This window comes from Protopterus annectens, chromosome 8.part0, assembly GCF_019279795.1.
Source record: "Protopterus annectens isolate FY-2018-M chromosome 8.part0, PAN1.0, whole genome shotgun sequence".
NCBI lineage: Eukaryota > Metazoa > Chordata > Ceratodontiformes > Protopteridae > Protopterus > Protopterus annectens.
Window position 1 is genome coordinate 329,537,966 of NC_056741.1, and position 27,648 is coordinate 329,565,613.

The 27,648-nt window shown below is 45.0% G+C and overlaps 1 protein-coding gene across 3 annotated transcripts in view; it reads left to right on the forward strand.

Moving 5' to 3' along the window:
- GLRB (glycine receptor beta) overlaps positions 1-27,648 on the forward strand; it is a 1,402,573-nt gene that overhangs the window by 422,086 nt on the left and 952,839 nt on the right. For all 3 annotated transcript variants that reach the window (XM_044079822.1, XM_044079823.1, XM_044079821.1), the window contains exon 4: positions 6,108-6,175. In XM_044079822.1, the coding sequence (XP_043935757.1) occupies positions 6,108-6,175 (68 nt within the window). The remainder of the gene's footprint in view (positions 1-6,107; positions 6,176-27,648) is intronic.

Genomic DNA, 27,648 nt, shown 5'->3' on the forward strand with positions numbered 1-27,648 from the left:
AATGGGATCCTATCTCGCCTACATTCACAACAGATCGGCTCCGACTTGGCAACTAATACACTAGCACGAAGTCTCTCATTGGCTGGGCTACTCCCTATCCCAGGATGCACTACACCTGCTTCCCCAGATCTCGTTTGCCGCTTAACAAGCTGGACGTGGTCTCGACTTGGCTGGAGCTAAGTGGTTCTTTTTACCTTATTGGTCCTTGACCTAGGGAATTTTTGTCTATATTAACCAAACAGCTGTTTTAACAGCTATTTCTTACTAGTTCTTATTGTTTTTTGTTGAGTGCTTGTTTCCAAAAAATTTAATTTGTTCAGTCGGGCAAGGCCCGTTTAAGTTAGAGGGCCTTTGCCCTACCTTTTGAGTGCTTTTAGTTTTTATTAACTTTTGGTTAGTTGTTTTTTGGCAAAGCCCATTTAAATTAGAGGGCTTTGGGCCGTTTAACTTGTTTCAAATTGTTGTGAGGTAAACTTTCACCAGTACTAGTGTGTCTCGCTTTTCAGTTGGCAATTTGTGTGTAGTGCTATACTTGTTGTGGTAGAGTAGTATTTCCTTAGAGTTGTACTTGTTGTGGCCTGTATCATGTCTAAGGAACAAAAGTCAGGTTTTAAAAATGCACTCGGTGCAAATATAAAATGTCCATTACAGACGGTCATTCAGTATGTGTTTATTGTTTGGGGCCGAAACATCTGCAAGAGACTTGTAGCGTCTGTCATGCGTTCTCATCTAGAGTTCTTCAAGAACGCAAGAACAAATTAATATTGAAAGGGCTTATCAAGCCTTCTTTTGAGGGAGCCTTAGATCTACCTGTTGCTTCCAAAGAAAAGATCGTCGGCTCCGACAAGTCCGTCGAGCCGACTTCTAAAAGACAAATTGACCTCTTCTTCCTCGGCTCCACTGACTTCGGGGCCGAGGGTCGAGTCTGCCTCGATACCTCCTACCTCGGCTCCATTGCTTAGCCGCAAGTTGGAGTATCGAGGTGAATCACCTCCATCGGTTCCAATGGCTTGCCGGTGGAAGTGTGCAGCTCAGACTCTTCCCCTCGGCTCGGAGAAGGCTCCTTCGGTGCCGATGGTGGTCCATGCTGTGGTGGAGTCGGCCCGATAGCATTGGAGCCATTTCGAGCGGTCCCCTTCTCTCGGAGCCGAGAGGAAAGTCTTCTCGATTGTCTACCTCCTCTAAATCATCGATTTCAGATTCGGACCTGGATAGGGTTTTACAGAGGCTATTCCAATCTCCAGTGTTTACTAAATTGGTCTCGGCTCCAGCACAGTTAGCTTGATCCCCTCCAACACATTCGATTCCTCCTCCAACCTCCTCGGAGCCGTTGGAATCGGTGGTGGTGGAGCGAGCAGAGACCCTTCAAGGTCTCTCGGTTCGACTGTGCTTCCTACCCTGTCCTCCGGTTCAGGGTTTGGTACTGCGACCTCTTCAGCCGGGCCCGAGGGAATACTTTGGGATTGGGTGCTTGTGCCTAGTCTTCCTCGAGCATCGGCTGCTGGAATTCAGTGCCATCGCTAGACCAGTGACCTCCTTGGATTCTGGAGGTCCGCCTTTGAGGCCATGAGGAGCGCTGGCCATGCCTTTGCCGGTTCAGCAAGATTCTACCTCACCGTCCCTAGATTTGGAGACTGGTGCCTCTGTTGTGTTGCAGCCCCCAGCAGCTGGCCCCAGGGCCTTAGGATACCCCATCGGGTGGTCCGTCCGAAACTGCTTCAGACGAACCCCCACGGAAGAAATTGTGTAAGAGGAAGCACGTAGACTCCCAAGATGAGTCTATTACATCGGATACTGACCTCAATGACGCAGAAGGGTCCCCCAAATCATCTTCGGATGATATCTCCTTCTCAGATATCTTGGAGATTCTGAGACAGAGAGGTGACTGGCAAGCCAAAACCCCTTCAGCTGAGGAGTCAGTCTTCCTCAAGGCCTTTGGGGCCCAGCCTTCCACCTCCTGGGTGTCTCCGCCCTTCGATGAACTCCTTGATTTGGTTTCTCGAAGGCGCCTGATTCTGTGGAACCGGTGCCTGCGAGGCCCAATAAATTTTGTCAGCCCCCAGAAGGAGTTTCTCACAAAGGGTGTGCCTGTAGATGCTTTGGTGGTGGCTTTTGCCACACAGCAGGGCGGGGCAGAGGCTTCGACGTCTGTTCTTCCTCCTAATAAGGATTCTAGGAGTATGGATAGATGCGGAAGCGTGCCCTGTCTTCAGCGGCCTTTGCCTTACGGTCGCTAAACTACTTATGTCATTTTACGAGGCTCCAAAGGGATCTTCTCAAAGAGCTAAATGACTCTCTTGTTGGTAACCTACCTGAGGCGCTGGCCCCGACTGTTGGCGCAGATGACTACCCTTTTCTATTGTTAACTCGTCCATGAGGCTCATTTCATATGCGGCCGAAGGGCGAGTAGAGCAGGCGTTGCCCTCAGGAGACAAGCCTGGTTACGCTTGTGTTCGCGGAGGCCTTCAAGTCTTCCTTCGCCGGCGCCTTTGATGGGTCATCTTTGTTTGGACCCAAGGTGAAGGACACACTAACTCGCAGGAGGGCAAGACTTTGACTGCCGTTGGGGCCCGATTTTCCGCTCCTTCTAGGCCTTACCCCTAGGCTGGGAGAGGAGGGAAGATGTGGTTTAGAAAATCTCAGAAGTCTTTCCCTACTCCACCTAGTGATTCCCCCTCCAGAGGCAGGGGGATTTTAAGACGCCGCCCCAGAGGTGGCAGAGGCCCCGTAACTCTGGAGACCGCGATTCCTTTCGTGGTTCTTCATACAACCAGCGTTCCTGAGTTGTTGCCCGACTGTGCAACTCCGAGCCAGTCGGGGTCGCTTTGGCGCACCCACAAGCTTGGGAATCCATAACAAGCGATCAGTGGGTGCCGGAGGTTATATCATCCCCTTCAACAAACCCCCTTTCTTTAAGGAAATCCCGACGTACCACCCAGTCAGCGGGATCAGGCAGCATTAGAGGTTTCAAAGCTGCTAGAAAAAGAGCCATCCAGCCTGTCCCCATCGACCAGATCGGATCAGGAACTTACTCAAAATTATTTTGGTACCAAAAGACAGGGGACTTCAGGCCCATTTTGGACCTCAGTTCATTGAATCGTTTAAAGAAGTCCAAATTCAATGGTCACTCTTCAATCTATTCTTCCTTTGCTGGAAAAAGATGCATGGATGTGCTCCATAGATCTCCAGGACGCTTACTATCACATTCCCATAGCTCAAGAGTCCAGGAGACATTTACGCTCGAGTCAGTCATTTCAATTCGAGCACTGCCCATTGGTCTCACCACAGCCCCCAGGGTGTTCACCAAGTGTCTGGCAGTGGTAACTGCTCACCTGAGAAGTCTGGGATTCCAGGTGTTTCCTTATCTAGACGACTGGCTCCTTACTGCCACCTCCGAGCATCTACTACTCCAAGCGCTCAGAGCCACGTTCACCTTGGGCCGCTTCTTGGGGATCACGTTCAATTTGCAAAATCTGTACTACAGCCATCTCAGCGTATTACTTTCATAGGCGCAGACTTAGACACAAAAGAATGCGCCTTTTACCGGCAGCAAGAATTCAGGTCTTACAAGGTCAAGTCAAATCCTGTCTCCCCTACAAAGAGCCCGGCCCATCGGATCCTACAACTGTTGGGCTCGATGGCGTCGACCATACTTTTAGTTCCCTTGGCCAGACTTCACATGCGAATTTTACAATGGCTACTGTCGGTTCAATGGTCTTATCAGGAACTTCCCTTGAACCACTTAATCATAATCACGGAAAGTTGCCGTCGAGATCTGCATTGGTGGCTTCTCCAATCAAATCTCGACCAGGGCTTCATACCTCAACGTCCTGCCACTGTGACGCCTCCCAGGTAGGGTGGGGTCATTACCTGGACAGGTCGGTCCAAGGCACATGGCAGATCCAGGAAACGCATTTGCATATCAATGTCCTGGAGATGAGTGGTACTATTGGTACTCCAAGCTCTCCATCACGCTCTCCCACAGGGCCGATTACTATCCTATCCGACAACATGTCGGTGGTGTGGTACATAAACAAGCAAGGTGGAACCAGGTCTTACCCACTATGCAGAGAAGCCATGAGACTTTGGCACTGGGCGGTAGCTACCAACCGCTTTCTAATGGCAACGCACATGCAAGTCCAATGTGATTGCGGACAGATTAAGCAGGACCATTCTTTTACCCACGAGTGGTCCCTCAACCAAAAATCTTGACAAATGGGGTCTTCCTTGCTGCGACCTGTTTGCCAGCCCTCACAAATGCAGAGAGTTCTTCACACTGTTTCCTTCTCAGGGACAGATTCCCAGGGACGCTCTGACTCACATTTGGCCCCGGTCTTCTCGCCTTCCCTCCGTTCCCCTCCGGTGATACAGAAGGCCATTTACATGGAGGCGAGATGATTTTGATTGCCCCTGGCCTCGTCAAGTTTGGTTTCCTTTCCTACAGAGGCATGCGATAGAAGGTCCATGGTTTCTGGATCCGTGCCAGACCTGTTGACTCATCAGTCAGGGCGGCTTCATCCGTCTCTCAGGTCCCTGAAGTTGGCAGCATGGTTACTCCACTTCCATCCTTAGTCCGAGACAATGCTCTTCGCGGACGTGGTCCACATACTGTCTTCTTCTCATAAACCTTCCACCATCAATCTTTATTCCAGTAAATGGAAAAGGTTTGCCTTCTGGGCTCAGAGCGGGGTATAGATCCTCTCACTGCACCAGTATCGGAGGTTCTGAATTTTCTGGCCTCCCTTTTTCAGTCGGGCTCTTCAGTTTCTACCATTAAGGTTCAGTTAGCGGCGATCTCTAATTTTCATGCTTCATTTGAACCTTCATTGATGTCTCACAAACTTTGTAAGGCTTTCCTTAAAGGGGCTTGGCTCCTTAGGCCTCCTTTATCTCATCCTGTCCCCTTGGGATTTGAATATGGTTCTTGCTGCCCTAACTGCCCGTCCTTTCGAACCAGCTGCTACTTGTGATTTAAAATTTCTGTCTTGGAAAACGGCCTTTTTAGTAGCCATAACATCTGCTAGGCGAGTTTCAGAACTTCAAGCTCTTTGTTCTGATCCTCCCTATTTGATTTTTCACAAGCATAGAGTTTCATTGAAATTAAACCCTGCATTTATACCAAAAGTGGCCTCCTCTTTCTGTATTCAACAAACTATAGAACTCCCTGTCTTTTCCCAGAATTCTCTAATAGAATATACTTTGCATCAATTCATAGACAACTGCGTTTTATTTGAATAGAACCGCTCAAACGCAGAAATCAAATCAATTGTTTGTTTCCTTTGCAGTGAACAAATTGGGTCAACGGTAACAAAAACCTCCATATCTAAATGGATTAAAGATTGTATCATTTTTATTTATTCACAGGCTAACAAAGACCTTCCCTTTCCAGTCAAGGCTCATTCTACCAGGGCAATGGCTACTTCGTAGCTTTTCACTCCAAGTTATCAATAGATGATATTTGTGCTGCGGCAACCTGGACTTCTCCGCACACTTTCATTTCTCATTACAAATTGGATGTGGTTTCTCGAGGCAGAGCTTCCTTTGGTTCCACAGTTCTCAGGAGTGTGTTCCAATGAGCCACCCGGGATGTAGGTGCTAGGGGCGCTGTCCCATCTGTTGTGAATGTAGGCGAGATAGGATCCCATTACATCTTTTAGTTATGTACTTACCATAACCCGGATGTATGGGATCCATCTCCACCCTCCTTCCCCCTTCCATTCGGATTTAGAGGAGCTGTAGTCTCTTTTTTCTTGGAGATCTTTCTTGAAGGACTTTAGTTGGTTATAGTGACTACTAATTTTTCTGTGTTTGCATGGATGTATGAAAGCGAACAAACAAGATCTGGGGAAGCAGGTGTAGTGCATCCTGGGATAGGGAGTAGCCCAGCCAATGAGAGACTTCGTGCTAGTGTATTAGTTGCCGGTGGCCGATGGATCGGCTCCGAACCCATCTGTTGTGAATGTAGGCGAGATGGATCCCATACATCCGAAGTTATGGTAAGTACATAACTAAAAGTTTTTGAGATAAGAACATCTTTTTTTCCTAAACAAAGTAATACAGTTTGTTGTTGCTTTACTAAAGTAAGTGAAGCTATTTTGTATTTACAGGTATTCCTGTTGATGATGCAGTTAATATTTTTATAAACAGCTTTGGATCAATTCAAGAAACTACCATGGTAAGTTTTTTTTTTTTTTAATTGAGATCCTTCTGTTGTTTTTGGCATGACTATGCAACATTCATTTGAAACGGGAATAGTTTGAGTCTGTGGAGTGCCACCGCATCACAGTTGACTAGAGCCATATGAAAGCTGGAATTACTCAAAGTTTTCAGTTCTCTGAAAGGATTAAGAATATATACTGGTACTTAGTAAATATAACATCAAGCCACGATGCAATTAGTGACCTTGGAGTTAGTATACTTAGTAAAAGGTTCTACTAGGGGAGAATGGGCTGTTGATTACTCATTAATATTATTTGCAGAAGTTGTTTCTTGAATAATTACAGTGCTCACTTAAGTGTTAGGGTGAGATTTATGAAGATATTTTGTTATGTTTCACATAGCCTGTACTACAACATGTAGATCTACATGGACTTAATTGAGCACTGATTACCTGTGTTGTGAATGTATTGATTACCTGTGTAGTGACTATATTAATAGGTCACCCTTTAGGCATAAAAAGTAGCCAGTGTTGCATGTTCCATTTGGCCCCATACATAAGAACTGTACGGTTTGCCTAGATCAAGTTTTGTGAGCATATGACGTTCCTGAGCTAAAGGATGCCTTAGTACAAACACAACTGTTTCTGCTGGTGGAGTTTCTGTGTGTGTGTGTGTGTGTGTGTGTGTGTGTGTGTGTGTGTGTGTGTGTGTGTTGGCACCGTTTCCTTTATTTTTGGTAGATTTCTTCCTTTCATCGTGCATGTGCAACTGTGAAGTTGGTATGATATGTCTGGGGTGTATGGGTGGGGCATTATACTCACATGAGAGTTGCTGGGAACTTGTCCCATGCAAAAAAGCAGTTGCAATTTGATTTTTTGTTGTTGTGGTATTTCTTAACGTATTTGCTTTTGGAGACTTGGTTCCTCTTCATCTTCTGACATGCTGCCCCATAATTTAATATATACCAATGCTAAATATGTGGTCCCATTCCCATTTCTAAGTGAGTATCATGCCTTACTTATAGCTATAGTTACTCTCTTTTACTATGAGATCTAATTTTGAAGTATGGTTCTCCTTGTCTAAGGTTTCCCACCAGTTCTATTACATGTACATGTGTGTGTCTGTGTGTCTGTGTGTGTGTGTATATATATATCTATATATATATATATATATATATATATATATCTATATATATATATATATATATATATATATATATATATATATATATATATACATACACACACAAATATATAAGGACAAAATGATTGACTTCAACAATTGGCTAAGCTTCTGGTGTCATTCTAAGGTGATCCAGTATCTGTCTGCTTGGGATGACATGGTCGACAGACCACGATGCTTTGTCACAGATGGCCTGCACCTGTCGGCCCTGAGATTCCGGATACTGGCTAAGGCTCTTGCTGCCCCATAGTGCCTTTTTTAGGTAGGATTCAAATAAATTCATCACCATAACAGGAACAGGCAAGCAAAAACTGAGGGTAATGCTACTCAGTGCTAGAAGTCTAAATCTCAAAATGCACTCACTCGAGGCACTCCTTAAAATGGAGAACATCGATATCTGTGCAGTGACTGAGACCTGGTTCAAGGCTCCAGAGAGCACCCCTGCACTACCAGGCTGTAACTCATACCACACTTTTCGGACATGTAACCTGGACCCAAACACCAAAGGCAGAGGTGTGTCCATATTCATTAAGGATATCCACACCTCCAGGCTAGTTGGTCAGCATAATGCATCAGAGGTTATCCAAGTGCAACTAACTCTGGGCAAAACTGCAATCCAAATTGTAGCTTGCTACAGATCCCCCACCATGCCCCAGGATTCCCTGTCCTCTTTTCTTGATGTACTGGAAAATATTAGGGTTCAACCAAACACCCTAATAATGGGCTACTTCAACTACCCCACCATTAACTGGGAAAACTACTCATGTACCAATTCCTTAGCTCAACGCTTTCTGGAATTCATAAACTCCCATGCCGTAGATCAACTTATCCACACCCCTACCAGGGGCAACAATTTCCTAGACCTAGTCATTACCAACATGAGTGACTGGTGTTCCACACCTGAAGTCAACTCCTCGTTGGTCCTATCCGACCATAAGCTTATCACCCTTGATATCCACATCCTGCCCCTACCCACCATTAAGGAAACCACAGTAAAAAATTTCTCCAAAGCCAACTTCGTGCTTCTTAAGACAGAAGTGGTGATCTTCATGACACCCATGCAGATGGACAATACAGTTACATCTGCTGAATCCTACACAAATGCACTCTATAAGCACTTACACGAGTGCATGGATCGTGCTATCCCAAACAGAACCAAGACGCTATCCTCCAAAAAAAGGAAGCCAATCTGGTGGTCCCCTGCTATAAACAAACTGTACAACAGAAGGAAGAAACTGTTGCAAAAGAGAGTAAAATCCCATGAGTGCAGGAGCTCCCTGGTCAGCCTCAGTAAGAAGCTGAGATCCCTTATAAGATCCTCCAAAGCTAGTTACGAAAACAAAATCACCACTAAATCCAAAGACAACCACAAAGCATTCTATAGCTATGTCAAGAATCTAGATGGCAACACCCAGAACTGCTCTGAGTTACAGCACAAAGTCACGAAAATTACAGAACCAGCTGATATTGCCAACATCCTGGCAGATCAGTCCAGTGCTAACTTTACCCCCCTCTCACCCCCTAAAGGGCCCATATCTATACAGGAAGAATACAGAGTCCCTGTAATCACAACTATGCAGGTAAAAGCTGCACTCTCTAAAGCCAAAAACACAGCATCCATGGGACCGGACAACATCCCAGGCTGCGTTTTTCAGGAACTTCAGAACGAACTGGCTCCCCACTTAAGCACCATGTTCAATAATAGCCTTGCATCAGGCTTTGTGCCCACTGAATGGCGCACAGCAACAGTTATCCCACTCCACAAAGGGGGAGCCACCACTGATCCCGGGAACTAGCCTGATGTGCCTGTTCTGCAAGGCCATGGAACGTGTCATCATGGAACTCATAAACAAAGACATTGGTAACCTCCAAACTCTGGATCCCACCCAGTTCGGGTTTGGGAAAGGCAGATCATGACTCCTGAACCTGATCGACTTCTTTGAGGCAGTCACCAAAGCCGTGGATGAGGGTAAGGTGGTTCACACAACCTATCTTGACCTCGCCAAGGCTTTCGACACCATCCCCCATTCTGGAATTATAGCTAAACTCACTAAACTAGGTATAAATCCCTACGTCGCAAGATGGGTTGCCAACTGGCTCACTGACAGAACCCACACTGTAAAAGTTGCAGACTCCAAATCTGACCTCAAAGCAGTGACAAGTGGAGTACCACAGGGTTCCGTCCCAGGACCTCTCCTGTTTGGTATCTACTTCTCTGAAGTACAGACTAACACAGAAGGCCTCTGGCTAACGAAGTTCGCAGATGACTGCAAACTAGGAGCCATAGTCATGTCCCCAAATGATGTGGACATCCTAAAGAAGGGCCTCACTGAGATAGATGCCTGATGTTGGAGCCATGGCCTCAAGCTCAGTGCCAAAAAGTGCATTGTCATCCCCTTTGGTAAAAACTCTGTACCCACGAACTACCACATAGGCAGCAATCTACTTAACACCGAATGCGTGATAAGAGACCTTGGGACCCAGGTGGACAGTAGTCTCTCCTTTGATAATCACATCACCACAGTAGTCAGGAAGTCCTTCTTCGTAGCACACCTCATCATAAAAGGGTTCTCATTCAGAAAAAAAAAAGGTCATTGTTCCCCTCTACTCATCACTCATAAAACCCATTATAGAGTACAGTGCCCCTTTTGAAATGTTCCTCACAAGACATCTGCAGCAGCCGGAAAGGCCACAGCAGTACCTCACAAAGAGGATTACTGGCCTCAAACAAATGCCCTACACTGACCGCCTCTAAAAACTCCAGCTTTGCTCCGTAGCATATCGCCTACTCCGAGGTGATTTCTGCCTAACATATAAAGCTATTTCAAACCCTGAGCTGTTGGACATGCTGCACCTAAGGAAATCCCAATCTCTCCAAGCTACACGCTCTAGGGACCTAAACCTTGTCACTACAATAAACAGGACACACCGGAGGGATAGATTCCTGTCCCAGAGACTTCCTATACTCTGGAACAAACTACCCATCTATGTCAAGCAAAGTTTTTCATTAGCACTCTTCAAGAAAAATCTTGATGAGTAGATGGGAAATAGGAAATACACCCTGGGGATCACTACTTTGTCTCTGCTGAACAGTAGCACAGGAAAATAACTTTCTTGTGTGGCGTAAGCTATGCAACCTTGCTGGCTAGGCTTACGTAAGCCCTTGGGCCAATAGCCTAGTACCTACCTAAGAACCTATATGTATAATATATGTATACATATAGGTATACATATATGTATATGTATATATATATATATATATATATATATATATGTGTGTGTGTATATATGTGTGTATATATATATATATATATATATATATATATATATATATATATATATATATATATATGTATGTGTGTGTATATATATATATATATATATATATATATGTGTGTGTGTGTGTATATATATATATATATATATATATATGTATATATATATATATATATATACATATAAATATATATATATATATATATATATATATATATACAGATATATATATATATATATATATATATATATATATATACAGGTATATATATATATATATATATATATATATATATATATATATATATATATATATATATATATATACATATAGTGAAAGTTATATCTTGTTGTTCAGGGCCATATCCCCACCCATAGAAATTATGCTGGTTTTTTTTCAGGGGTGTCTATGTCCTAAATGGGTAAATGTAATACTCTATCTGATGTTGTTAATCTTCGTTCATTCCTTACTGATGGGTTATCGGTTCCATTCTCGGAACCAAGCCTGCCAATATCAAGCTCGTGTCAGCCCACCCAGAATGCTCTGCTCCCTGTTACCTCAGATCTTGTTTGCCGCTTTGCTGTACAGCCGTGTCAAGCCACTCTGTCAGCTAGGTGTATAATTTCTTTGAAAGTTTATATATTGTTATTACTCTAAATTTTTCTCAAAAGTTTATTCGAATATTTTCTTACCCTGTCACATACTTTAGTCTCTCTCCCTTTAGTCTAAACTGTCCATCTGCCCAACAAGGAGTCCCAGGCGATTGACAGATTAGGGAAACATGTATTTACTTCATCGACCTTCGCCGTAAGGTCTTTGAATTATTTGGCACATTTTACCAGGCTTACCAGGCTTCAGCGAGATGTTATCAGCCAGCTCTCAGAATCCTTGGCAGGAGCTGTTTTTGACGGTCCGTGATAATGTGGCTTCTCAGATAGCCACCCTAGAGTCCATTTCCAACTCTTCCATGTGTCTTATTTCTCATGCAGTGGAAGGGGTGGCTAGAGCGGCAGGCACAGGTATAGTCACCAGATGACATGCTTGGATGCGACTTTGCGGACTCCTTTAAGGCTTCCTTCATTAATGCCCCATAGGCGCCACCTCTTTGTTTGGCCCTAAAGTCAAGGATACGGTGGCAAGGTGCGAACAAGATGACAAGACCCTGTCTGCCGTTGGTGTTAGACACTCCACTCCTCAGCAAAACCAGGGTTCTTTCCGGGATGTACGTGCCGAGTTCTCCCCTAGAGACAGAGGGGAAAATTCCATTGGAAGACTCCTCTTTCTGGGCAGAGGAGGTCTGCGAAACTGGGGTTCCAGAGATTCTTTCTCTTGCCAACCCTATCAGTGCACCTGAAGCGCTGCCCGACTGCTCACCTCTGGAAGCAGTCGGGGGTCATTTCTCCTTGTACCCTGCTGCCTGGCAAAAGATAACAACCGACTCTTGGGTACAACGGATTATATCCAGAGGCTATCACATCCCCTTTCATCTTTACCCAGTCTCATCAGGAATATTACTCGATGCTCCACCCAGTCAAAAGGAAACAGCAGCACACGAAATCTAAAAGCTGCTACAAAAAGAGTCATCCATACGGTCCCCACAGGCCAGATAGGATCCGGTTTTTACTCAAGGTTCTTTTTAGTGCCAAAAAAGACAGGACTGGAGACCAATTTTGGATCTCAGTACACTAAACAAATTTGTAAAAACAAAGATGGTCATGGTTCAGTCTATCCTTCTTCTTCTGGAAGAAGACGATTGGATGTGCTCTGTAGATCTTCAAGATGCGTATTACCACATAAAAATGGACAATCGCTCAAGAAGATACCTCCATTTCCATATAGGAGCCAGTCACTACCAGTTTTGAGCCCTGCCCTTTGATCTCTCTACAGTCTTTGCGTGTTCACAAAATGCATGGCAGTGGTTATCGCTCACTTGCAACTTCAAGGATTCCAGGCATTTCCATATCTGGACGACTGGCTCCTCAACACCCCCCCACCAAGCGTCTACTGGCCCTGAAGCATACTCTCTTAACAGCTCGAAGCCTGGGAATCACTATAAACTGGGAGAAATCCAACATAACCCCAGCTTAGTCTTTGGAATTTATAGGGGTACTGTTAGACACGAGAAATTGCACAGCATCTCTTCCAGAACACAGACATCAGAGAATAAGGCAACAAGTTCAACCGCTGCTCTGTCACCACAAATCCCCAGCTTGATCTATACTCCAACTATGGGGGTCAATGGCAGCCTTGATTACCATTGTTTCTCTAGCCAGATTCCACAGCAGGCTTCTTCAGTGTCTACTTCTCACTCAGTGGTACCCTCTACAACATCCTTTGTCTTTTCAGATAAGTGTAACTCAGAGATGCAAGCAAGATGTACTCTGGTGGACGTCTCGAAATCCCCAACAGTGGTCTCGCCCTTTCATCTCCCATCAACCGATAGCCACGGTGACCACGGATGCCTCCCTGATGGGGTGGGGGGGGCTATGCCAGGGAAACTCAGTCCAAGGCACCTGGTCGGACGGGGGGGGGCTATGCCAGGGAAACTCGGTCCAAGGCACCTGGTCGGACACAAAGACCCTTTTGCATATCAGTGTCCTGGAACTGAGAGCGGTGCTTCTAGTGTTGCAAGCATTTCATTCCATCCTTCCATCAGGGACTATTGCGATCCAATCAGACAACATGTCAGTGGTCTGGTACATCAACAAACAAGGGGGCACCAGATCTTACCTGTTATGCTGAGAGGCCTTGAGAATATGTCAATGGGCAATACCTCATAACCGCTTTTTGATTGCAAAGCACATTCCCAGGAGCTCGAACGTGATAGTGTACAAATTGAGCAGGTGCATTCTACAGCCTCACGAGTGGTCCCTCAATTCTCTGATAGCGGCAAAAATCTTCAACCGCTGGGGCCAGCCTTGCTGCAACCTATTTGCCTCCCCAACCAACTACAAGTGCAGCAACTACTTTGCCCTGATCCCCCCTTGGGGACAGTCACCAAGGGATGCTGTAGTCCACGTTTGGCCCTCGGGTCTGCTTTATGCTTATCGTCCTTTCCCCCTCATCTCCCAATTTCTAAAGAAAGCATGACAGTTGAAGAGGAAAGTGACCCTCATTGCTCCATATTGGCCTAGACAAGTCTGGTTTAATTTCCTCTGTCCTCACCTGCTAGATAACCATGAATCCTCAATCCATCCCCAACGTTGATCTCCCATGCACAGGGTCTGAGTCACCCCCAGTCTAACAACCGTGAAACTGACAGCTTGGTTTCTCCACTTCCAATGATTGCCAGGCATGAAAATCTTTCGTCCCCTGTGTGTAATATTCTTATTGCATTTCATAAATCGTCCACCAGACTAATCTATCTTAACTAATGAAAAAGGTTCTCTCTATGGGCAGCAGATAAACAATTAGACCCCTTGTCAGCCCCAGTCTTGGTGGTATTGGATTACTTATCACATCTTTTCCACTCTGGGGTGTCTGCCTTTACTATTTGTGTACATTTAGCTGCCATCTCAAATTTTCATATTGGTTTTAAAGATTATTCACTTACATGAAGACTTCCCAGAGTCTTCCCGTACTCTGGAACAGACTACCTATCTATGTTAAACAGAGCTGCTCATTAGCACTCTTCATGAAAAATCTTGATGATTGGATGGGTAATGGGAAATTCACCCCTGGGATCACTTCTGTGGTTCTGCTTGACAGGGGCACAGAAAAATAATTTTCTTGGGTGGCGAAAGCCAGGGTACCTTTTTGGCTAGGCTTGTATAGGCCCTAGGGCCAATAGCCTAGTACCTACCTATGAACCTATGTCACACAGACTCTGTAAGACTTTCTTGAAAGGGGTTATCCACCTAAAACCTCCCTTTAGAGAACCTGTACAACCTTGGGATTTGGCTTTCGGTTCTGCAAGCTCTAACAGCTTCCCCCTTTGAACCTGTGTCTTCATGTGATGTCATATGTCTCTCTTGGAAAATGTTGTATTTGATTGCAATCACATCAGCCAGGCGATTGTCAGAACTCCAGGCCTTATGCATCAAACCTCCCTGTCTTATCTTCTATAAGGATAGGGTATCACTGAGAACTAATTCTACCTTTTTACCAAAAGTGGTGTCAGAGCGATCTATCAATCAGTCTGTTGACCTTCCAGTGTTCTTTCCTGACCATTCTAACAGGGGAGAGTATTGCCTGCACTCCTTTGATGTTCATAGGCAATTACAATTTTATCTGGACAGAACAAAATCTACTCATAAATCAGACCAACTGTTTCTGGCTTTTTCTGGACCAAGACGGGGTCATCCTGTATCAAATGTTATATTGACTTCATGGTTGAGAAATTTATCTACAATCTACAACAAAAACAATCTCACCTTGCCTCGTAGAGTCAAAGCCCATTCTACATCTATGGCAACTTCAGCAGCTTTCCATGCCAAGGCTTCCCTCAATGATATTTGCTCAGCTGCAACTTGGGCCAAACCTCATGCCTTTATTCTTCGTTATAAATTGGACTTGGCATCCAGAGGTAGAGCTTCCTTTGGGTCCATTGTGCTCAGGAATCTCCTTCTATGAGGTCCACCCAGAAATACAGGTAGCTGGGGACTCTGTCCCATCAGTAAGGAATGAATGAGGATTAACAACATCAGATAAAGAAGTTATGTCTTACCATAATGTTCCATCTATGTTGTTGATCTTCATTCATTCATTCATCACTTCCCACCCACCGTCCCCCATCTGGAGGTTCTTGGTTGATCTCGTGTATTCCTTTCTTGTAGTTCTGTTATGACCACAGGTAGCCTGTACTTTTATCTATCAGCTTGCAAACTTGATCTGAGGTAACAGGGAGCAGAGCATTCTGGGTAGGTCCTTGGCTCGAGAGTTTTTGGCTGACGCGAGCTTGATAGTGGCTGACACGGTTCCGAGGATGGAACAGATAATCCACCAGTAATGAATGAACGAAGATCAGCAACACAGATGGAATGTTATGGTAAGACATAACTTCTTTTTCTATAGGATATCCTCTCCCACTTAACATACAGCTAGTTGTACTACTATTTATCCAGTGCCACATAGTTTTCACATCATGTGTAGTTAAATATACTACTTGTCTCAAGAGACCCTCCATTCCACCTTCTGATGTTCACTGTTTACAGGTACTCCTTTCCCTTCTGAAGGTGCTGTCAGTACTTTTTAAAGCACTGCATTGAACTGCTCTTAACTGCTCTCATGTAATATGCAATGATGTTGCATACCTGAGCAATGCTTTTATATGATACATACTCAGGTTATTGAAGTTTATTTTGTGTGTGACTATGTTTATATGTTTAGATGCAGCATAAAAGGAGGCAGCAAATAAAAGCAGCAGGTAGGAAGGTGATTTCATATGAACCGCTATAGTTGACACCTGTAATGAGTGATCAGGGCATTGTACCCCAGAAGAGTGAGGAGCCAGGGGAGGCAGTTGGGGCCACAAACCACAGGAGAATGTTATATGCCATTGTGTGTGTGTGTGTGTGTGTGTGTGTGTGTGTGTGTGTGTGTGTGTGTGTGTGTGCGCAAGTGCAGCTGGTATTTGTACTATATTCTTTTCTTAATGGTTGAGAGAACAGAGTTGTGCATGTGGTAGTGGAATTCTCTTCTGCATTCCTCTTTGTTGTGCTCTTCTGTCAGCAGCAAACTGATGTAAATCTTTTCTGCCTTCGTGGTCTTTACTAACACTGACAGGATGGAAAGTTTATTCATTGGAAAGTCCTAACCTTCTTACACAAGTAAAAGATGTTAGGATATGCTTGTTTGTTCTAAGCAGGACATTTACACAAATCTAACATGTAATCCATAAAGTCGGTTTCACAACACTAATTTGCCATTAGTTGAGCATTCATCTTGGGCAACTTTTGCTTTGTATTTGTTGACAAGACTTTGATTTTAGGTGGGAAAACGTGGATATTCAACATTTAGATCACTGTCGCAGTAGCCTAAGCTGTCTAGGTCACATCCTTGCCCGGGATGTGACCACCAGCTAGCTGTCAAAGCTTTAGGGCACTTTCCACTTTCCCAAACGGCCAGTGGCTTGAACAGAGCCATACAGAAAGCCAGTTTGGGCACCAAAATCATCAGACCTGTCTTGGCTGCTGAAGTGCTGTGCCACTGTGCAGTTCATGGAACTGACGGTCAGCTAGCAATCCTTTCGAGGCTGGGCAGATAAGTAGTCTTCTGGGGCACACCTTTCACTACAGATTTTTTTCCTGAGGAAATACTGTTGTTTCTATGAATATTTAAATTTTATGATAGGAAATAAAGTTTTGTTGGTTTGTCTCGTTTGTTGAAGGGAGTTCTTCTGCCGTTCTGCCTTTGTGAAAAAAAACTGTGTACAGTCTTTTTGTTACTATTATTTTCTACATTTTTGTGCAGAAAAGGTGTCTGTGGGAAGAATATTTTGCTTTTGGGGACTGTCATGGAAAGGTTTACCATAGTACCTTCATTTTCTTTCAGAAGGTTTATCAACTTACTCATGTTCTACTACCCACTGGTGAGGCTTCCTCCCTGGGTTAAATGTGGCACAGTTGTCGGTTTCTTTGGTTCTTGCTTCAGCCACCTGTAAGAAGAAGAAAGTTTCTAGGAAGAACTGCTGTGGCCAGAACTGTTTCCTTGGACTACTCATATTTTGCTCCTGGTCCCTCTGGTGTTACTCCTTGGAAAACCACTAAGAACCCAGAGATTGTCTCATCCTCTGAGGTGATGGGGTTGCCCTCATTGGGCAAGAGAGACTCAGTCTTATGAGCTTGGGTGATGGAGAGGTTGAAGGTATAACACCTAACAAGGTAAAGTGTCTGATTCTTGGGCTAGTGTTTCTGGTTGGTCCCTTTCTAAGGAATCTCCCTTAAAGAAAAAGTAGAAATTTAAAAAAATGCTGTTTCTCCTTCATCTTTAACCGTGAACAGGAACAGTTTGCAGAGAATTTCTGAGGAGTTACTCTCTTTACTGTGTTAAAGCCCATTTCCTCACTGTCTTCTAATAGAGAAAAAGATTTTCCTCAAAATCTGACAATGATTCCCAGTGGGAGGGGAGGGTTGTGTGATTATTCAGTTAATTCTCCTGAAGCTGATTTTGAGGAAAGTGTTTCTTCAGATTTGCCTCCAGAAGAATCATTTTTTTCTGAGACTATAAACAAAATGAAAGTTTTATTTCAGTGGGATCTGAATGAAGTACCTATCTCCCAGCAAAAATATTATGACGTGTTACAACTGGATTGCCCCACACCCTGTAGCTGTTCCTCCTCTGTTGTCTGCCTTTGAGGATATTTTCTTAACATCTTGTAGTATGCCTGGCAGTCAGTTCCCTGCCTCCCAAAAGTCTGATAGGTTCTATAAAGTTAATCTGAAACATAAATTCGTGTTTGCTAATCCCAAATCAGATCAATCAATGATTTATTTATTTAAGCCTTCTACAGCTAAACATATTATAAATGCTAACCTCCCCCCCATTTCTTTTGACCAGCATAAGGGAACTTTTTACAGATTTGGGAAGGACATTTATTCTTCTGCTAGATTAACTTTCAGAATGTTGAACTGCCAGGTACACATTAAAAATTCTTACTGTCTTCTTTTGAGAACATAGAAAGTTAACAGGTAACCTTCCTTCTTCAGAGCAAAAATTAGTTTGAATTCTTTAATTGTGTCTACTTATTAGGTCACCAGACATTACTTAAAGTGCTCTTATGACACTGCTGTTGTATCAGGAGTGCCTGCTACAGGTTATTTTATGACATTTGCTTGGCTACATTCTCAAAACTCACCAGATGATGCTAATGCTGAGATTTTAAATTCTTCCCTGGACAAATGTGTTATTAGGACCTTCTGCTGCTGAGGACTGCTAAAATTTTGACGAAAGAGGGAAATTGCTTCATGGCTTTACTGAAATTTTACAACCCTTTTTTCAAAGTTCAGTAAACATTTTCCTTCTTTTTCAGGACCCCATCCAGGAACCAGAGTAAGCAGTTTCAGCAAAGTTCTAACATAGTGGCAAGGAGACAAAGCAGAAATGGTGAGCCCCAAAGACAGTCCAAAAAGTTTAAATGGTTAATGTTAAGTTGTCTATCTCGCCTTCATTCTTGCTGGATGGGTTCGGAGCCGATCCTCGGCTCCGACTCGGCCAATACTAAAGCTCGAGAGCTACTTCCACCGGCTCGAGGCTCCCCATATCCCACAATGCTAGGCGGTAACTCCTCAGATCTCGTTTGCCGCTAAGCTGACGAGTTGCTCTTCCAACCGGCTCTTCAGGTCAGTTACTTTAGATAAAGTCTTTTTTGCTAAATAGCCCCCTTTTAGTTACCTTCTATAGTTAGTTAGTTAGTTAGTTAGGTTAATTAAATAGTTTTACTCTCCCTACCAATTTTATCCTCTTTTTCAAAAACTCTTTCTGGAGTTCCTCCCTTAGGCCTTTTGGCCCCTTCCCACCCCTCCAAGTAGTTGGAGTGACTGTGTGTTTCTTTTAGGGAATTTTTGGCTTAAATAATTAACCTTTTTAATTTTAGTGTAATCTGTGTGTGTGTGAGTGTGAGTGGTTACACTATTGTTTTTTCTTAGAGATGTCTAAGGAATCGAAGGTCTCAGGCTTTAAGAAGTGTGACTCGTGCTGTCAGAAGATGTCTCTGACAGACGGTCACACTTCTTGTGTTTACTGCCTGGGACCTTTACACCTGCAGGACTCTTGTGCTGTCTGTCATGGTTTCAGCCCCAGAGTCCTGCAGGAACGTAAAAATAAGCTAATTTTAAGAGGCTTATTGAAGCCTGAGGGTCCCCTGACACAGTCCATGTCGGGGAAACCTTCTAAGTCCTCCAGGCAGTCGGCTCCAGCGTCCGAGCCGTCCTCCGGAGGTTCTAAGACCATTTTAACGGTTCAACCATCGGCTCCGGCCAGAGCCGATGATTCCAGACCTACTACACATACTGTGTCCTCTGCTCCGGCGGGAGCTGAGACAGACAAGTCTAAGTCGGCTCCGACACTTTTGTCGGAACCGACTACTAGGAAGAGGTCCAGGTCTCCTTCTATCGGCTCCGTTCATTCGGCTCCAGCCTCACCGCTCTTGTCTGAATGGAGCCATAGGTCACACTCCTCTAGGTCCTCTAGACTTTTGGACCACGATTTGCAGAGGGTGGTGAGTAGACTTCTTAAGTCCGAGGCACTGGCCCAGATGTTACACAGCCCGACTCAACAGTCAGTGGCTGCTTCTGTTCCATTAGGCATTCCTCCTCCGACTCTATCGAGTTCGGAGCCGGTGCTGCTCGGAGCCGAGACTGTGGGAGCGTCAGAACCGATACCTTTTCTTTCGGCGCCGTCATTTGCTCCGATCTCCTCCTTGGAGGGATCTCGGCGCCGGACTTCCCTCGTCGGCTCCGAGGGGGCGAGTGGCATCGGACCCTTGTCCGACCCCGCTCTCCCTCTCGGTGCTTCGGCACTGGTTAGTTTGGTTCCGACATCGGCTTCGGAGCCATCCTTGGTGCCGGGGGAGGTTTTCAGCTCTTCGGAGCGGAGACCTTTGGCCCTGCCTGATAGGGGTGCCTTTGAGGTCATGCGGAGCGTGTTAGAACCTGGTTCTACCCCACAGTCGGCTCTGACAGCTCCTCCCTCTACAGTGCCTGCGGTGATTTCTTCTCACCCCCTTGCTTCGGACCGTAGAGAATCTGCGCCTCAAGTTTCCCCAGTGGGAATTTCCTCCTCTTCCGAGGCCTCCCCTGATCTGGCGGAGGAACCCCCTAGGAAGAGACAGTGCAAGAGGAAGCACATTGACTCCCCTGAGTCTGTCACCTCTGACACTGATTTGGAAGATTCTGAGGGTTCCTCCTGTTCCCCCTCTGAAGATGTCTGCTTTGCAGACATACTGGAAATCCTGAAGCAGAGGGGGAATTGGCCAGCCCTTAGCCCTTCAGAGGACGAATCAGTGTACCTTGAGGCATTTGGTTCTCGACCTTCCACCTCCTGGGTGTCCCCTCCCTTTGACCCACTCATGGAAGTGGTTGCGAGGAAGGCTTGGACGGCTCCTGACTCAGTGGAACCCACCCCTAGGAGGCCGGCCAAATTTATCACTGCCCCCAAAGACAAGGAGTTTTTGTCCAAAGGTGTCTCTGTGGATGCCATGGTGGTGGCTGCTGCCACCAAGAAGGAATTAGCGGATCCTTCGGTGCCTGTCCATCCTTCTAATAAGGAATCTAGGACCATGGACAGGTGCAGTGGCGGATGTTTTCATCAGCGACTTTTTCCATGCATTCGCTGAATTACCTGTGTCATTTCACTCGTCTCCAGAGGGACTTGCTCAAGGAAATAAGTGAAGTGTTGAAGGACCCATCAGCTGGGGTTTCAAGATAGGATGAACTCCCAGCTGGCTACCCTTAATTCAGTGGTTAACTCCTCCATGCGCTTGATTTGATGCGGCTGATGGAGCGAGCAGAGCCGCAGGTACAGGGGTGGCTACGTCGCCATGCCTGGATGCGGCTATGTAACTGCCGACCCCTTCAAGGCATCTTTCACTAACTCCCTTTGACGGATCATCTCTCTTTGGTCCACAAGTGAAGGATACTCTGACAAGGTGCGAGGTAGAAGGTAAGACTCTTTCTGCCGTCGGAGTCCGTTTTCTACCCCTTCTAGGCCTTACCCCAAAGGTCAGAAGGGGAAGATGGTTCCGCAAACAACCACAGGAGTCTTACTGGGCCGCACAGAGTCGTTTTCCCCTAGAGGCAGAGGGGGGAATAATAATAGACGCCGTCCTAGGGGCAGAGGGGGCCCGCAGAATCAGGGTAGTCGAGAAACTTTTTCTGACAAACCCTTTCCAGCACCCTGAGGTTGCCCGACTGTCTACCTTCGGAGGCAGTCGGGGAAGATATCTCTGTACCCAAAAGCCTGGCTCACCCTTACTCAAGACAAGTGGGTACAGTCTATCATATCCGAAGGCTACAGAATCCCTTTTATTTGCATCCCAAAACAGTCTGGAAAATCCCTTCCAGACGTTCCACCCAGTCAAAGGGAACAAGCAGCACTAGAAATTTCAAAGCTGCTAGCAAAAAGAGCCATTCAACCAGTTCCAGCAGACCAACAAGGATCCGGAATTTACTCCAAATTCTTTTTGGTTCCAAAAAAAAACAGGGGACTGGAGACCCATTTTGGATCTCAGCAACTTGAACAAGTTTGTCAAGAAAACGAAATTTCGGATGGTCACGCTGCAGTCCATCCTGTTTTTTTCTGAGCCAGGACAACTGGATGTGCTCTATAGATCTCCAGGATGCGTACTATCACATCAAAGTGAACAGACGATCCAGGAGATTTCTCCGCTTCAGGCTAGGGACCAGTCATTTTCAGTTCAGAGCCCTGCCCTTTGGTCTCACTACAGCCCCCTGAGTGTTCACCAAATGCATGGCAGTGGTCGCCGCTCATTTGAGGGGCCAGGGATTCCAGGTGTTTCCGTACTTAGACGACTGGCTCCTGACTGCCACCACCAGGCATCTACTTCTTTTAGCCAGAGACTACACTTTACGAACCTGTCAAGACTCTAGGCATCTCTGTAAATTACGAAAAGTCTGTCTTGTCGCCTTGTCAGTCTATTACTTTTATAGGCGCAAGATTAGATACAGTCAGTCTGTCAGCCAGACTCACTGAACAAAGAGTAGCAGACATTCACAAGCAGGTTTCCCTTCTCTTACGACAGAACAAGGTCAAGGTCAGACTGGTTTTGAAAGTCCTAGGGATTATGGCGGCAGCTATTCTTCTCCTCCCCTTAGCCCGCTATTACATGAGGATTCTACAGTGGATGCTTTTCACTCAGTGGTCCTTTCAACTTCTACCAATGTCCTACACTATCAGCATAACTCAGTCATGCAGGAATCATTTTCTATGGTGGGTTACCTCCCCCCAACTTCTTCTAGGCAGACCCTTCACCCCCCCACCCCCGGCTGCAACTCTGACAACGGACGCCTCCCTGATAGGGTAGAGGGGGCATTACCAGGGCAGGACAGTCCAGGGCACGTGGCAGCCGATCGAGTGCTACTTGCACATAAATGTTCTAGAGATGAGAGCAGTGCTTCTAGCGTTGCAAGCCCTTCAAGACTCTCTTCCCAAGGGAACTATAGCAATTCAAAAGGACAATATGTCCGTAGTGTGGTACATCAACAAAGAAGGCGGAACCAAATCTTACCCCTTATGTCGAGAAGCACTCAGACTGTGGCAATGGGCGATCTCTTCTCAGCGCTTCCTGATAGCAACGCACATTCCCGGCAAGTCCAATGTGATAGCAGACAGATTGAGCAGAGCAATCCTCATGCCTCACGAGTGGTCTGTGAAAAAATCAGTATTGGAAGACGTTTTTCGAACTTGGGGCCATCCTTGCTGCAATCTTTTTGCCACTCCCCAAAACAGCAAGTGTACCGAGTTCTTCACGCTCTTTCCCCTACCAGGTCTTTCCATCAGAGAAGCTCTAGCTCACAATTGGCCTCCGGGACTCCTATATGCCTTTCCCCCCTTCCCACTGATACCTCAGCTGATTCGGAAAGCCATTGCTCTGAAGGCCTTAATGATCCTCATTGCCCCTTATTGGCCTCGACAAGTTTGGTTTCCCTTTCTTCATCGTTACCTTTTGGCGCAACCATGGCATCTGGACCCAGTTCCAGATCTCTTGATCCATCAATCGGGTCAACTGCACCAATCCCTTCCCTCCTTGAACCTCACAGCGTGGTTCCTCCAATTCCAACCTTAGCCAGGCTTCCCTTAATATCTCACTCAGTTAGAGATATTCTGATAGCTTCTCATAAGTCTTCTACCCGGAAGATTTATAGCAGCAAATGGAAGCGTTCTCTTTATGGGCAGTGTCCAAGAAAATAGACCCCTTTACTGCTCCTATTCAGTTCATTCTTGATTTCCTAGCTGAACTTTTCCAAGCAGGTTCCTCTCCTTCTACTATCAGAGTTCAACTGGCAGCTATATCTAATTTTCATGTGGGAGTGTCAGAGTCTTCTGTCATGTCCCACAAACTCTGTAAAGCTTTTCTCAAGGGAGTTTTTCTTCTTAAGCCCCCTGTCAAGGATCCACCTCCTCCATGGGATCTGAACTTGGTTTTAGCATCTTTGATTCTACCACCCTTTGAACCTGCAGCTTCATGTTCTGTGAAGTTGCTGTCTTGGAAAACGCTTTTTCTAATAGCCATCACTTTGGCTAGAAGGGTTTCGGAACTTCATGCTCTATGCTGTCGTCCTCCGTATCTGATTTTTCACAAAGATAGAGTTTCCTTGCGTACCAATCCATCTTTTTTGCCTAAAGTGGCCTCTCAAACAAACCTGAATCAAAATATTGATCTTCCAGTTTTTTCCCCAATTATAGCAACAGGTCAGAACAAAAATTGCACTCTTTAGATGTTCATCGCCAACTAAGGTATTATTTAGACAGGACTAAACAGTTCAGAAAAACAGACCAGCTGTTTGTTTCCTATGCGGAAGGCAAGATGGGTCTTCCAGTCTCTAAAGTGTCACTTTCGAGATGGCTTACTTCTCGATTACCTATATTTATGAGATCAGACACCAACAATTGTCCTCTAAGCCTAGAGCTCACTCTACAAGGGCATTAGCCACTTCCATAGCCTTTCAGGATAGGCTTCCTATTGACTCTATTTGTTCAGCAGCAACTTGGGCCTCACCTCATACCTTCATTTCTCATTACAAGTTGGACATAGCCTCCAGAGACCATGCCAACTTTGGTTCCACTGTCCTCAAGAGTCTGTTCCGATAGGCCGCCCGGGACAAGGTGCTAGGGACGCGGTCCCATCCAGCAAGAATGAAGGCGAGATAGACAACTTAACATTAAGAAGTTATGTACCTACCATAACGTTCCATGTTAGTTGTCTTCTTCTCACCTTCTTTCTTGCGTCCCAACCTCCTTCCCCCTAGCCTGGACAGACCTAGAGGAGATAAATTATGACCACTTTGATCTTTCTCCCACTGTTTTACCACCTCTATATATTTCCTCTGTTAGGTTTAAGTCACCTTACATTCAGCCCTATAGAGGTGGATTACCCTTCTCCATATTATGGAGACCTTTTCTTGCTTGGCCTAGCTTTCAAACGAGATCTGAGGAGTTACCGCCTAGCATTGTGGGATATGGGGAGCCTCGAGCCGGTGGAAGTAGCTCTCAAGCTTTAGTATTGGCCGAGTCGGAGCCGAGGATCGGCTCCGAACACATTCAGCAAGAAAGAAGGCGAGAAGAAGACAACTAACATGGAACGTTATGGTAGGTACATAACTTCTTATTTACCTCTTAACCCCCCCCCCCCCTTCCCACCTTGGCAATCCTGAAAATCTCTCCCTTGGTCTAGGCCTCCGTCTTACCCTGTGGCATCAGGTCAGTCAGTTGGGTTCTGAGACTTGTACAATAGGGGTGCACATGGCAGTGGGAATCCCTTTCCCCTTTTCAGGGGATTTCTCTTCATCTTGCAAACCAGACATTCCTGATTGCTCCTATTTTAGAGCAAATTCTGGCTCAGTGGTCAAAGTTTTTACTAAAAGATTCTGCTGGTACTAAAGAAAGATGGAACTTGGACACCAGCTCTAGACCTCTCCTTTCTGATCCCAAAATTCATACTGTTTTTCCCTTCAAGGCCTGTTACTTCTCATACTCTACTGCTGCTTCATAATAATAATTAATGTAAAGGATGGCTATCATCACATTCCAAAATGCAAAAAAAGTAGGTACTTTTTAAGATTCTTTTGTGTCTGACTCACTTTATCATTTCTGTTTTACCCTTTGGTCTATCCACTGCACCACTGTTGTTTACAACATTCTTGGCTAGAGCTATTGCTTACTGCAAACATCAAGTCATTCACATTTTTGTATATTTGGGCAACTGTTATATTTACAGACACTTTTTCCAGTTGTCAGGACTCCCTCACATAGGTCATGAAAATCCTATTCAGTCTGCGGTTTCAACCAAAACTTGCATAAGTCACCTCTTTTATCTTTCGCACTCACTTTTTTATGTGTTCTTAATACTTCCTAGGAAGAGCTTTTCTTCCATTTGACAACACAGAACAGTACAAGGAAATCTTCCTGAACCTTTCCAGTAAATCTTAGGCTTCTGCCAGGAAATTTCTCAGGATTCTTGGTGTCATAGCTTCTATAATTGTCATGATTTCATTAGCCAGACTTCACATGAGAAGAATTCTGTGGTACCTCAAATCATTCCCGACTCAGCATCAGCACTCTTTATATTTTCAGATTCTAGTTTTAATGTTTGTCAGAAGGGAGTTATTTTGGTGTGTGGACCAGTTATCTCTCAATCCAGGTCTGCTCTTATCCTTTTGCCCCCCATCTGTCACAATAGATACTTTAAACATTGCTTGGGGAGATGATTCAGAAAGAGTAAAAATGCAAGATCTGTTGATTTTCCAGGACAGACAAAATTACATAAATGTCAGTGAAATGTTGGCAATAATCAGTGCTTTAAAAGTCTTAAATCATCTCCAGTGTCCAGGACCTCTGCAAGTTATCACAGACTATGCCACAGTGTGCGTAAATAAGGTGGTACCAGATCTTATCCCCTTCGCAGACTTGCTTTGATAGCCTTGGCGATAGCAGTTCAGCTCATTTTGACTAGTCAGTTTTAATTTTTTTAGGGGGAATTTTTTTCCTTTGGGTTTTTTAAAAAAAAAACCCCTTTTTTTTTCCAATTTGCGGGGTTTAAGGGTGAAATTTTTTAGGGGGGGTTTTTGGGTTTTTTTGGAAAAAGTTTTTATAGGGGGGGTTAAAAGGGGCTTTGGGTTAGGGGTTTTGGGGACCAAGTTGAAGAGTTTTTTTTTCCAGTCGATACTGACATCACCTAAGACTATAGTTTCATGGGGAAGGGAGTGAGAAGCCCAATGAAGGATGGATTTTAGGGTGATTAGGTTATCTCCTGGGGTATATAAATTCCGAGTATGTTGAGATGCTTATGTTGGTTAAGGTGGAGTTTAGCGAAAATTATTTCTGCATTTTTGGAGCTTGGGGAGTCATATTGTAGAAGCTGAAGTTTTAAGCTGGTTTTGTGAAGTCAGCAATACCACCACCTCTTTTTTGGGTCTGTCGGCCCTCAGGATGTTGTATCCAGGTGTGGTTATTTGGTTATCTTTGATATGTGATTTAAGGGACGTCTCTGTAATGAACTTTAGATCAGGGATATAAATGGAGATAGTGGAGTGAAGTTGTTAACTTTATTCATAATACTGCGAATATTCAAGTTAAGGATTAGTAAGCTGGTGTGTTTATGTTTAAGTGGGAGCTGGGAATTGCAGGTGTTTGTTGAAGGCATTATTGGGCCGGGAGTGGGGTAGATATCATCGCCTAGTAATATTTGGGCTACTATGGAAGTGATTGTTTTGAGGTATAGCATTGTAAGGGTGTAGAATTTTAGAATAGGTTGTTTTTTGGATATAGAGTCAAGGCAAATGGGTGAGATGAGTTGGGTGGAGGTGAATTGTCTGTAGGGGAATGGGGTTGGGTATAGGTGATTGGGAGGAAAGGTAGAGGAGTGGGATAGGGTTGGGGATTGTGGATCATAGCAATGGGTAAGTGGGTAGTGATAACAGATGCTGATGGAGGCTCTGTGAATCCCTGTAAATAGAGAGAGTAATAGTAGGGGAGTAAGTTGCAGTTGGGAGTGCAGGAAATGAGGCATGATTGGGTAGTAGTGGTTTGAAACAGGGGCTTATGATATATAGAGAGAGAGGCTGGGTGGTTGGGTGTGGAGTTAGATTAGGATGATAGGTAGAATAGTAAAGTGGGAGGTACATGGTGTAAGAGTACGTGGAAGAGGGTAGTGATTAGCAAATTCTGTTGTGGAGTGGCTTAGAGAGTGTGGTAGGGAGAGAAGTTATATTGAGAGAGGGGATTGGATGTTGGGTGTGGTTTTGATGGGTCAGGTGTTTTGGGGTGTGGGTAAATGTACAAATAGTGGGGGCAGGTGGGGAATGGGGGCAGGGTAGGAGGGTGGAGTGAGCCTGGAGAATGGGGGCAGGGTAGGCG